Here is a 13,449-nt window from a genome sequence, read left to right as displayed (position 1 = left end):
AGAGTCTGCAAAGCTACAGGGGCCTGACTGGGAGGGGCAGGACAACAGTTGCATGTGGGCTGTAGGCTTCCCCTGGGGATCACACGATGTCCTCACCTGTGGAATGGTTGCCTATGAGGAGCAAGGAGAAACACAGAGTAACATGGAATTGTCAGTGGCCTCAGTCACATTTGCTCAGGAATCTGTACCTGGGGGTCATGAGATAGGGGTCCAGCAGTCTGGACTCCCTTCCCCCTTGCTTACCTGTATGGGATTTGTTATCTTCGCTCTCCCTGTTGGTAATGGTGGTTTGGAGATTCTGGGAGGGGTTTGTGGGGAGTGTTCTCCTGGGTTTCCCTGCAATGAGATTTCTGAGAACATGAGTGTTAACAATGTCAAAGTGTTAGCCGAGAATCTTACCGTGGCTGTTGAGAGGGTGGCAGGCTGTTTGTGCAGTGTTCCTTTTGTGCACAATGTGCCCTTTTCCCCAAAGTTCCCATTACCCAGGTGTGTGTGTGTGTGTGTGTGTGTGTGTGCGCTTGAGGTGTACAGGGCATGGGGCAGAGGGCAATGGCCTGGTGCTGTGCACCTTGTAGTCTGAGCTGTGATCTCCTGGCAGGAGCTTATATACTGTGATTGTCTGCCACACGTAGTCTGTATCCCATGCTCTATTGTAGAAGACTGGGCTGGGCAGGGATGACAGGGTTTGCATTTTCCTACTGGTTTTGCCTTCCCCATTGTTCCCCATGTGGGTCCTCCTACCCATGACAGCTTTGTCATTGACATAATGTTTTTTCAGCATCGAGACGTCCGTCATCTGAAGAGGTATTGGGATCTGTCATATGTTGGCTCCTCCTTATTCCTCCCACATCCCTCCCATGTCACAGCCCCAGCTCTTCCCTGTATTGGTCTCTTTGCTGGCAGATTTGTGCCAGCAGCCAAGCTACATCCCAGTTACACTGGTGTGGTGTTTTCCCAATGTTACACCAGTGTCCATGGCGCATCATTTGGCCAGGGGACTTCTATACTGGCGGGGCTGTTGTTGGGTTGGCACCTGCAACAGTACACCAGTGTATCTCAAGGACAGGATTGGGCTTTAGCCTCATCCTATTCCTTGCTCACTGTTTAAGAAGTAGATGGAATTTAATTAGCTGTGCATATTACTGTATATAGAAGCCTTTTGAGATCTTGATAGAAATGCAAGGAAACTCACAATTTAATAAGCAAAAGCTGCCAGTGTTGTAGATAAAAGCTATAAACAGAGTTATTTTTGTTCTAATCCGTTGTTGTTGGCAACCTTCAGTCTCGAGAGACTATGGTATTGCGCTCTGAAAGGTGGTTTTGGAACATCGTCTAGTGTGGCTGAAAAGGCCAATTCGGGAGTGACAATCCCTTCCACAACAGGAGCAAGTGCAGTCTGACCCTGGTCTGTCTCCCTGGCTATGGGCCTTCCTTCTTTGCCTCTTTGCCTCAGACTGTTGACCAAGTGTCTCTTCAAACTGGGAAAGGCCATGCTGCACAGACTGCCTCCCAGCGGGCCGCTCAGAGGCCAGGGTTTCCCACTTGTTGAGGTCCACTCCTAAGGCCTTCAGATCCCTCTTGCAGATGTCCTTGTATTGCAGCTGTGGTCTACCTGTAGGGCACTTTCCTTGCACGAGTTCTCCATAGAGGAGATCCTTTGGGATCCAGCCATCATCCATTCTCACGACATGACCGAGCCAACACAGGCGTCTCTGTTTCAGCAGTGCATACATGCTAGGGATTCCAGCACGTTCCAGGACTGTGTTGTTTGGAACTTTGTCCTGCCAGGTGATGCCGAGAATGCATCGGAGGCAGCGCATGTGGAAAGCGTTCAGTTTCCTCTCCTGTTGTGAGCGAAGAGTCCATGACTCGCGGCAGTACAGAAGTGTACTCAGGACGCAAGCTCTGTAGACCTGGATCTTGGTATGTTCCGTCAGCTTCTTGTTGGACCAGACTCTCTTTGTGAGTCTGGAAAACGTGGTAGCTGCTTTACCGATGCGTTTGTTTAGTTCGGTATCGAGAGAAAGAGTGTCAGAGATCGTTGAGCCAAGGTACACAAAGTCATGGACAACCTCCAGTTCATGCGCAGAGATTGTAATGCAGGGAGGTGAGTCCACATCCTGAACCATGACCTGTGTTTTCTTCAGGCTGATTGCCAGTCCAAAATCTTGGCAGGCCTTGCTAAAATGATCCATGAGCTGCTGGAGATCTTTGGGAGAGTGGGTAGTGACAGCTGCATCGTCGGCAAAGAGGAAGTCACGCAGACATTTCAGCTGGACTTTGGACTTTGCTCTCAGTCTGGAGAGGTTGAAGAGCTTTCCGTCTGATCTGGTCCGGAGATAGATGCCTTCTGTTGCAGTTCCAAAGGCCTGCTTCAGCAGGACAGTGAAGAAAACCCCAAACAATGTTGGTGCAAGAACACACCCCTGCTTCATGCCGCTTCGGATGTCAAAGGGGTCTGATGTGGAGCCATCGAAGACAACAGTGTCCTTCATGTCCTTGTGGAAGGATCTGATGATGCTGAGGAGCCTGGGTGGACATCCAATCTTGGGGAGAATCTTGAAGAGGCCATCCCTGCTGACCAGGTCGAAGGCCTTCATGAGATCTATAAAGGCTATAAAGAGTGGCTATGAAGGCTATAAAGAAGGCTATAAAGAGTGTTCTAATAACAAAACAGAATAAAAATATTAAATAGTCCATTCTCCCTCCATAAAGAAGTGTGCCTGCAGCTCATAGGAACAACAATTAAAATTGGCCCTGTAGATTGATCAGCTGAAACATTGCAACACAGTCTTATCTATGATTACTTGTAAAATAATTTATTATTTATATAAACTACTCTGTTTGGGAAGCCCTATATACGTATTCTTACTTGTACCACTACCACCACTGTAATAATAATAATAATAATAATAATAATAATAATAATAATAATAATAATAATAATAATAATAATAATAATAATAATAAAGCTGCTCCCAGTGTTGTAGGATTGTAGTCTTAGGGTCAAGACTACTAATTACATATTGACTTAGGGCATGCCACAAGTGAATAACCCTCTTGTTATGAGTGCCTCCACTTTTCTGTATTCTCATGGATGATCTGTCTCTTTCTGTGTGTCCTGCCATTTGACAAGCACACCCATACCTCTCTGCCTCACCAAGGATGTTGCATTCTTAAGCATTTCTGTATGTACAGGTCAGCCCTGTATCTGCAGGGGATCCATTCCCAGACCCCCCCCCCCCCATAGATAAGGAAACGTGTGGATAATTGAATCCACAGGTGAGGGCATCACCTGCATCCAGGAGGTGTTCTGAGGCGTGGCCTCCCTGAGCCTCAAAAGGATTCGAGGACTCAAAAGGAGGCCTTAGAAATGCACTTCCTGTTTCCACAAAGGCCTTCTGAGGCCTGGGCACATGGCGTCCCTGGACCTCAGACTGAAACCTGACCAGAAAACTCTTCTGCTTGTGTCCAGGAAGTACATTTTGGTCCTCCTGCTGTGGGTTGGGACCCATGCTGGTCAAATTCGCAGGTCTGGAACCCATGGATAAGGAGAACTGACCTCTCTTTCAATAGCTGTTGTGGTTGTATTGATTTAACTGATTTATAATTGAGCAGCTAGCCAGGAACTCAGCATGGAATGCAGTTTGACTGAAACATCAATTGAAAAAAAGTCTTGAGGGTCTATAAAAAAGGAAAGTAGACTAGGAAGTAAGCATGCCTTTAACGTCAGCTCTGTTTGGACTTAGTCTAGGAATGGAAGTTTGCAGACCTTACACAGAAAGTGCTATACTGGCCACTAAATGTATATCACTAAGCGTCATTTACATATCTATCCGATCTGTTTTCCCTAGGGTCCACCCTCTGACCAAGAAACAGAATCAGGGTGCAATCCTGACTTGCTCTGGAAACAGGCAGGCCAGCGGGCCTGTGCTGCATCCAGTGCAAGTTTCGGGCAGTTTGTGGCTCGCCCTGAGGCAAGGGGAAACTTTTCCCCTTACCCTGGGGAGAGCCACTGTAGCCCCAATGGGGCTCCTTGAATCTGCACCACCTAAACCAGTGGCACAAATCTGAGCAGCCCAGGACTGCTCTGGGCTGCCTGGGAACTGGGTCAGGATCTGGTATAACTGGTGAATCCTAGCACAGCGTCCCACTTCTCACCGGCCCCCAGGAATGCCCGCCACCCGCCCTCCCCCTGAAACACTTCCCTCCTGCTTCCTCCCCACCCTCCCCACACCCTCCCAGACCTCTGCGCTTGTCAAGCACGGTTGGCACAACTCACCCTTTTTCCAGGGACTGCCTCGGCTTGGGGAGGTTTGTGCACATCCTTGTGCCAGCCTATCTCCCCTCAGAGTGGCACAGAAGTAATTTACATCACTTTTGCGACACTCCCGGACTGGCACAAGGTACTTGTGTCAGCCCAAGTACCTCTCAGGATTGTGCCCTCTGTCTTCTTTATGTACATAAAAGAGTTGGGCTATGCAGACACTTCTATGCAGCCTCAGTTCTCAAAAAGCTGGGGTTATAACTACTAGTAGGAAGCCGGTTTAATCTGCATCCCAGTGGTGTCCTCATGTGCACTCTTGTACACACATAGTTGCCATTCACTCCTGTGGGAAAAAAGCAATGCTCTGTAGTAGAGGACCGTTTTGTGGTGGATCATAACTACCTTGATACTGGATGTCCAGGTCCCCACATACAGGAAGCCCCCAGTGTGCCCCTACAAGCAAGGAAGCAATTTGTCTCTGTACACACAGCACACCAGAGATCTCTCAGTCAGTGTGGTGACATAGACATGGCGCTGAAATCGACCAGAGAGAAATGAGATCCCAGACTCAGCCCAGGAGCTCTCTGGGTAACCAATGAGCCAGTCGCTCTTTCTCAGCCTGACCTCCCTCACAGGGTTGGTGATTGTCTTTAATTTAGTTGTTTGCTAGTCACCTAGAGTTTTTACGAAAAACAGGGTGAAGTTTGCAATTTTTTTAAAAAGCCCAATCAATCACTAATAAATAAATGGCTAATGTGGGGTTGAGAGGAGGAGGAGGAGAGAGAATTATATATGCCACTCTGAGCCCTTTGGAAGAAGGGGAGTATAAAAATCAATGGGGGGGGGGTGCTTGCCATATACAAGCTCCACCATCCTTGGCTGAATACTGTAGTTTGTTCTGCGTGTCCAGCTTGAACTGCAAAACTGTCTTTTCCTTGAGAAACTCAAGAGTTGGATTAAGAGGTTGGATTTCTTTCTTTTCTTTCAAGAAGAGGTGCTGAGATGTGTGGTGCAATGCTGGGTGTGGGTTTGGCTGAAGTGTGTGTGTCAGAGGGTGACTTGGAACCCTCTGAAAAGAACCATCTGCCATCAGGTTTCAGAAAAGGGAGGGATGGGGATATTTTAGCCAGGGGATTATTCTCCTTGCAGGGCAAAATCCTGTCAAGAAGCCTCGTCATGTCCTGTCATCCAGCGAGAGTTCATAGAGAATTCTCATCTCAGTTGACAAGTAATACAAGTAACTTGGGGTTGTCAAGAGTTCATTGTCAGGCGACAGCTTCTGCAGCTCGGTGGGGCGTGTTTCGGGAAGGTCAGTTTTTGGCACAGGGTAAGAGGGAGGGTGCAGAGCACACCTAAGCTCAGGAATACAATAAAAAATGAGCACTTTCTTCTCCACTCCCCTGTCACTCTGCCAAGCCCCTGAACAGATATAAAGGCAGATTTTTGCCCTTGCATTCAGAGGGGCTCAGCTTCACTGACTACTGGGAACTCTTCCTCTGAAACATCCACCTCACCACCTGCCAGACTTCTCCTTTGGTCATGTCTCGTCAGTCCTGTGCCCGGAGCATTGGGGGAGGGAGCAAGGGCTTCAGTTCCAGTTCTGTTTGCTTTGGGGGTGGAAACAAAGTCGGCTTCAACACCCTTTCCACAACTCGTGGATGTTCCGTTCGTGGAGGCAGCGGAGGAGGTGGAGGTTTTGGCAGCAGGAGCTTGTATAATCTCGGGGGCAACAAGAGGATCTCCATTGGTGGATTTGGTGGTGGTGGCTTCGGTGGGGGTCTCTGTGGCCGAGGGGGTGGAGGCTTTGGAGCTGGTGGTGGCTTTGGAGCTGGTGGTGGCTTTGGAGCTGGTGGTGGCTTTGGTGGAGGGTTTGGCGCAGGCTGCTTCGATGGGACAGGTGGCCCTGCATTTCCAGTGTGCCCACCTGGAGGCATCAAAGAGGTGACCATCAATCAGAACCTCTTGCAGCCCCTTCACTTGGAGATAGACCCTGAGATCCAAAAAGTGAGAACAGAAGAGAGGGAGCAGATCAAGACCCTCAACAACAAATTCGCCTCTTTCATTGACAAGGTGAGATGATTCCGGAGACCGGAACGATTATGATCATTCAAATCATTTAAAATTATGATTTTACAGTTGCCTATGAAATTTACATTGTTCATGTTCTTGTGACTATCAAATCAAGAGAAAATACAGGCAATTATATATAATCTGTTCTTATACTACTTGGTGGTGTGGCCAAATGTGACTTTCATGGGGTCACACGCAGCACTAGAGAAATTCTAAATAAGAACAGATTAGAATTGAAAGAAATTCCTTGAAGGGTATATAGGCATAATTGTAAAAGCCTATGGGTGCAATCCTAACCCCTTATTGTCAGTGCTTTCCAGCACTGGCATAGTGGTGCCAATGGGACATGTGCTGCATCCTGCAGTTGGGTGTCACTCACGGAGGCCTCCTCAAAGTAAGGGAATGTTTGTTCCCTTACCTCAGAGCTGCATTGTCCTTATGTCAGGGCTGGAAAGCACTGACATAATGGGATAGGACTGTGCCCTATGTTAATTATAATTGTTATGCCCACCTCTAAGAATCCTGGGGGCTTCTGTTGCTGTAGTGTCAATTATCAGAAAGGTCAGCAATGTATTCCTATCTTGCAACCACTTTCTTTTAATTACCTCCCAAAATGGCTGAGATTACTGCACCGTAAACACAGGCAGTGGCCACAATTCCAGCTCTAGGAAATAATGATAGCCTGGCTGTTATCAGAAAGAGCAAGATACTGTGTATGTTGCAAAAGATGTCAGAATTCCAGCATGAAGTCTGGCTTTCACCTGGCGGCAGCAGTGTTACTATGCAACAGCTGAACATGGCTGCAAGAGCAGAGTGGCCTTGAGACAAGGCCCGAGGAGGACTCCATAACTTGGTCAGTTAGGTGCTATCTCTGCACTTATCTCTATAAATACAGTTATGTACCAGGGACAAATAGCAGAAAACACAACCAGTGTTTGGTCAATAAGGACTGGTGGAACACATATAGATAACTCTAGTCATTCTTTTTCTCTTGCTTCAGGTCCGTTTTCTAGAACAGCAGAACAAAGTGTTGGAGACCAAGTGGAAACTCTTGCAAGAACAGGGCCAAGGGACTGGCGTTGGTCAAAAGAACCTTGACCAGATATACGAGGCTTACATCAACAACCTCAGAAGGCAGCTCGATGGTCTTCAGAATGAGAGGAGGGGGCTGGAATCCGAACTTAAAAACTTCCAAGATCTTGTGGAGGATTACAAGAACAAGTAAGGGAATATGAAACCATGGCGATGCTTTTAGGCCCTCCTCCTAAAGACTATAAAAGTAATAGGACTTTGTTAGGAGAACCCCAGCTACCTTCTAACAATGGTGAGATGCAAATAGGTGGCCTTGATGAGGGCCATTTCAATTGTGCCAATTTTGTTGGCATGGACAGCGCTACTGCATAGTACGTAATTATGACATGTAATTCATGTGTACATCTTCATGTACAAATATTGTGTGTTCATGTTGTATTCTGCAATGTGGTTTCTATATAAGAAAAACATTAGCAGATGATACAGCTTTGTCTAAGATTGTTTAAAAAAAAAAGCAGTTGTCATAAGCAAAGCACTTCTGCGGGGACCAACGGCTGTTCTGGCCACACAATTAAAGTTTATTGAGCTTTTCCAAGCAGACATGTGCTTGCAAGTGGATTATCCCACTTTGTATTCATATTCACAGCTATCTTGTCAGGTAGGTCAGGTTTAGAGATAGTGACTCTCCCAAGGTCACTCAATGTCCTTCATGGCTAGGCAGGACTTTGAACCCAGGTCTCCCTAGTCTACCCACTACAACATATAGTTTTTCCTCACACTGTGTTCAGATCTGTTTCAGTGTTGTATTTGGGGTGTGTCTGTCAGGGCACATTTCCTGCTGCTTTGACATGCAGAGCAACCAGTTTGTAGAAATATATTTTATAATGTGGTGCAATCACGTGGTTGTACACTTTACATTATTATGACTGCTACACCCTGTGGATGTGACAAAAAGAGAGAGCTTAGTAAGGGTAACTTCCAAAAACTCTTAACGTTGAAGTGAATGTTATTGTATTTTGGATACTGTGGGAGACCAGGGACAAATAGTAGACAAATAATAGCTATATGCTTCTCACTGTTTACTATTCCTTGACCTCCAGAAACATTGCACTACTATTCTATGCATGCTGAAAAAGGTGCCCAATTCTGCATTACAGTGAGAAAGCTGGCATGCAACATTCAAAGACAGGTTGTTAATAAATAAAACTATGAAACAGATGAATAGCTGAAAACTATGCAGTTAATCCGCAGCATTCAATAGCATCTTTGTTCAGCTATCACTAACAGATGCGGAATGCATCCTGACACAGGTGAGAGTAAAAAAAAATGGAAACAATGAAGAACAGTGTTTGAGTCATAAACCTAGAATAACAAGTAACCCACAGCATAATTCTAGGAATTAGTTTTGCTCTCTCTTTCACTCACATGCCACATCGATTCAGAAGGGCTTTGATTGTTATAACAATTAAGACAGACTATTCTTTAGTCTGTCTGTCCCCCCCAACACAGATCAAAATCTGGGCAAAGAAAAAAACAAATTTATAATCTGATTAGATTATGAAAAAAACAAGCCTCACTGCATATTTTACTTATTTCAAGGATTTGCTCTGCTTTCAAGATTTGGGTTTTTAAAGATTTTGGAGTGTTCTGGCTTGTAACCAAGGGGTGCGGGAGAATGCAGGAGATGGAGATTATGGGTTGGTTGGCAACCTTCAGTCTCGAAAGACTATGGTATAAGCCTACAGCACCCGGTATTGCCAGGCGGTCTCCCATCCAAGTATTAACCAGGCCTGACCCTGCTTAGCTTCCGAGATCAGACAAGATCAGGCATGTGCAAGGTAACAGTTGCTGCTAGATTATGGGTAGTATAAAATGATAGTCCTAAAGGATGGATAATACTATTGTTAAAGGAATTGTGTAGCTGGTAAATACGCTGTTCTTTTTTTGCCCTGACTAGGTATGAGGATGAAATCAACAAGCGTACAGCTGCAGAGAATGACTTTGTACTTTTGAAAAAAGTAAGTGTTTTGGTGTCTTGGTCTTTATTAAAAAGGAGAGTTGACATTTGCTGAATTTTGTTGCATTCTCCCAATACATCAGAGATTGCTTTTTATCCTCAGGTCTCCTCATTTCATACTTCTGCAATAATATATCATTTATAATAGAAATAATATAATAGCAATAATAAATTGCTATATAAGATTCATGGTGAAGCCACCTGATTTTCCTTGTAGCAGAGCCAGCGTGTTTTGGAAGCATGGGTGTGAATGTTGGTTCTTTAAACTTCTGTCGTCTCCCAGCCTTCTAATTTCTGTTATGCTGGAGCTAAACATGTTATTATGTTATTTTCATGTTTAGCTGGAGCTAAATATGGTAAAGGGGAGAACTGAATGAGGACAAGGAAGGAAGAGATGCAGCTCCATGCACCAGGCAGACAGAGCCACAACATCTTCCCTGTCACTCCCATTCCATGCTGCTCAATTAAGAGCCCAATCCTATGCATGTCTACTCAGAAGTAAGTCCCATTAGAGTCAATGGGGCTTGCTCCCAGGAAAGTGTGTATAGGATTGGGTTGTAAGCTGGCTACCCTCTGTTGTAACTTGCAGTTATCTCATCATTCCTTCTGTGTGTGCTAGGGGAAGAACATTCAAGTCAGCATCCATTCAAGACAGCATCTGTTTCCTACAGTGTCTATTGGGATAGTTCTGCCCCCGAGAAACTGGGCACTCTAGGATGCCTAAGCCAGTGTAGAGGCTTCTCATTAGCAATTATGACCCATGTGTATGGAAGTACAGGGGTTGCCACTGGGAAGTTGCTGGAAGGGTCTATGTGAGGACTTTTTCTCCAGCCTGACAGAGGTGTGATTTGGCATTCTAACCCTCCCCATCTGCCTATGACATTTCACTGTCACTTGGATCATTTGTACTAAGAGAGCATTCCTGCCAGTTTTGCAGTGGTTCCAGGGTTCAAGGCATGAAGGAGTTTGGCATTTAGGAGAACCAAAAGCCTCATCATTCCCATTCTGCTGTCTGCAGAAGGCTGAATGTTCGTATTTTCTTTCCTTCAGGATGTGGATGCCGCTTACATGAACAAAGTGGAACTACAGGCAAAGCTGGATGCCTTGACAGACGAAATCAATTTCCTGAGATGCCTGCATGAAACTGTAAGGAGACTTGCGGTGCTCTGCGGGGCACCTGGCTAAATGCTAAGCGGGGTTCCCAAATGCTTCCACCTTTACTTGCTCCCATGTAAGAAAATGGTTGCTATACACACTTCAGTAATGAGAGCTCAGGATGCCTACTATCCCTGGTACTGGGTGGCCTACTCCTGCTAATAAGGATTCAGCAATGTGTCTCTTAGTGCAATCCTATGCATGTCTACTCAGAAGAAAGGTCCATTGAGTTCAATGGGACATACTCCCACATATGTGTGTATAGGATTGCAGCCTCTGTGCTTAGAGCTGCACTGCCCGCGTACACACTTTGAGGCACAGGTGCACTTGTAATGCACAAGTCCACATATATCCCATATGTCATTGTGTTGGGTGCTTGGCTAGTGTATAATCATGGCAACAAATTTCTGCATCCAATTTGGTGGTGCCAGTTTGCATGAATGTTCTTCTGTTATGACTAGGAAGATCAGACTTCTTTAAGTGTACCATCTTGTGGACTGCCATAATCATGTGTCCTCTCTGAAAACACAGGCAGACATATTTCAATGGGAGATGAGTTCATAGTTGAAGACGCTGAAGGAAAAAAAAAAAAAAGGAAGCCCATGGCTAAGCCATTGTCTGCATTTCCTTCCAGGAACTGAGCCAGATGCAACAGACAGTTTCTGACACCTCTGTGGTCCTTCAAATGGACAACAACCGAAACCTGGACTTGGACAGCATCATTGCAGAGGTCAAGGCTCAGTATGAAGAGATTGCCCAGAAGAGCCGAGCAGAAGCAGAATCCTGGTACCAATGCAAGGTGGGTTTTTAGACACGTATTCCTATCATAAGAACATAAGAACAGCCCCACTGGATCAGGCCATAGGCCCATCTAGTCCAGCTTCCTGTATCTCACAGCGGCCCACCAAATGCCCCAGGGAGCACACCAGATAACAAGAGACCTCATCCTGGTGCTCTCCCCTACATCTGGCATGTATCCTATCATGTATTCCTATCATCCCCAACCTTGAGCAAAAATACTTAATTCTGCAAATACAGATGCAATGTCCCGTCTAGCTTGCTCTTGTTAATGGAGAAAGCCAAAAGCATAAAGGTTGATGTACAAAACCTGGGGTGGGTTGGTCTCAGCCTATTTCAAAAATTGCATGTCAGCAAGAATTTACTTGGGATAATCTATCCAGCGCTACCTTGACTCTGCTGCCTTTCTAATTGAAAGACAACTTCTTAAGGGTGTCAGAGGGTTTGAAGTCCATATATAAATGGGAGTTGGTACTAAAAATTAGTTTGTCAAACAAAAGTTGACCTTCTCTTGTTTCTGTATATCATCAGTTTGAGGAGCTGCAGGTAACAGCTGGGAAACATGGTGACAGTCTACGAGACACCAAGGCTGAGATCTCCGACCTGAACCGAATGATTCAGAGGTTACGAAGTGAAATAGACAATGTGAAGAAGCAGGTAAGATGAAAAAGTTTTGTAGAATTAAAATTCTCCTTTGGGTTATATGTATATGTATATATGCATAGGCAGTCTCATTGGGTAGGTGTTCTACCCTAACCTCAGATTCTTAAGAAATCTATGGAATCTATAAATGGTTCCTGTGAATGTGGGGAGCCCTTGCACCAAGTAGGGCCTTCCCCCCTTCTTTTTTCCACTAATCATACTTCTTTGGATGTCTATCCAGTGTGAAAAGCTGCAGGCCTCCATTGCAGAAGCTGAGGAACGTGGTGAGCTGGCACTCAAGGATGCAAGGGACAAACTTAATGAACTAGAGGACGCACTGCAGAAGGCCAAAGAGGAAATGACCCGTCTCTTGCGGGAATACCAGGAGCTGATGAGTGTCAAGCTGGCGCTTGATATAGAGATTGCCACCTACAGGAAATTGCTGGAAGGAGAGGAGAGCAGGTAGGTGTTACATAAAAGAATAAGGGACACATCAAGAACTTGCTGAAGTCAATTAAAAATGAAACAAACAAAAAAAAACAACCCCAAAACTTTTGTTATAACTCTTTGGGAATCCTGTTGTGAAAGCTTTCTTTGATGGAGCCTAGCAGTTAAATTCTAAAAGACTAGATGCTGTGTCTCAAACCCACTTTGAATGCCCAGATACTAGGCCAGACATGTTAGCCTGAGCTTTGAATATAGAGTAGTGAGGGAGTCATGCACTCTGAATATGTGCAGAGGAAGATTCTTCTTGAATATGGGTTGTATTTGAGCCCAGACTGAGATTAAGCCCTGCTTAAAACTTGGTGAGAGCTTGGGCTGTGGTAGCACAATTCCTGGAGCAAGTCATGCTCCTCGGTGGGTGCTGCTGTAGGGCATAAGCCGTTACATGGGAAGTGTTCCAAGGAAAGGCATGCAACTCTTGCTGCTGGAGGGGATCAACCATGTGGACTGTGTAGCCTTGGCAATGAATGGAAATCATGCAGGCTAGTGTGTGCCAAAGTACCATGTGCATCCAAAATGCCAACAAGGTGTTTCCCTCTCTTGGAAGTAGGGCCATCTGAGCATGCCCACAGAATAACCTCCCCAGAAGCATCAGTGAGAAGCCAGACCCAGATCTCCCACATTCAGCCCAATCTGTTCTCTCCACTGCGCAACACTAATCAATGCCAGATAGTGAAAGCCTCAAAGCTTCAAACCATTGCTCAATATTGATGGCATCTTGTATATATATATATATGCTGCATTGGATCTATTCCCTGAATACCCATTTTTTTTTTCCTTCTCAGGATGTCTGGAGAGTGCCAGAATGCTGTGAGCATCTGTAAGTAGCAACTCCATTTTACTCCCTTTTTGAACTAGTAGTCCCATCCTAAGAGCTTCTTTAAAGACAATTAAGCATGCAGAAGCTACTGCACCAGGGCAGCACCAATAGCTTTGGCCACATTGAGCCATCCAGGAGCAGGTG

General features: G+C 45.6%; 1 protein-coding gene across 1 annotated transcript; it reads left to right on the top strand.

Moving 5' to 3' along the window:
• Positions 1-5,806: 5,806 nt before the first annotated feature.
• Positions 5,807-12,447, top strand: LOC136640067 (keratin, type II cytoskeletal 6C-like). The gene is made up of 7 exons (XM_066614897.1): positions 5,807-6,337; positions 7,338-7,558; positions 9,327-9,387; positions 10,437-10,532; positions 11,176-11,340; positions 11,871-11,996; positions 12,223-12,447. Exons 1-7 carry the CDS (start codon positions 5,807-5,809, stop codon positions 12,445-12,447), a joined length of 1,425 nt encoding a protein of 474 aa, XP_066470994.1.
• Positions 12,448-13,449: the final 1,002 nt, after the last annotated feature.

Source organism: Tiliqua scincoides, chromosome 2 (genome assembly GCF_035046505.1).
Source record: "Tiliqua scincoides isolate rTilSci1 chromosome 2, rTilSci1.hap2, whole genome shotgun sequence".
In the NCBI taxonomy this organism is placed as follows: Eukaryota; Metazoa; Chordata; class Lepidosauria; order Squamata; family Scincidae; genus Tiliqua; species Tiliqua scincoides.
The sequence above is the reverse complement of the archived record's forward strand: the minus strand, read 5'-3'. Positions and strand labels throughout refer to the sequence as shown.

Excerpts from the sequence above, each read along its gene's own strand:
- LOC136640067 (XM_066614897.1), top strand. The coding sequence starts at position 5,807 with ATGTCTCGTCAGTCCTGTGCCCGGAGCATTGGGGGAGGGAGCAAGGGC. Across the intron at positions 6,338-7,337 it reads TCGCCTCTTTCATTGACAAG|GTCCGTTTTCTAGAACAGCA; the intron begins GTGAGATGATTC and ends CTCTTGCTTCAG. Across the intron at positions 11,997-12,222 it reads TAGACAATGTGAAGAAGCAG|TGTGAAAAGCTGCAGGCCTC; the intron begins GTAAGATGAAAA and ends ATGTCTATCCAG.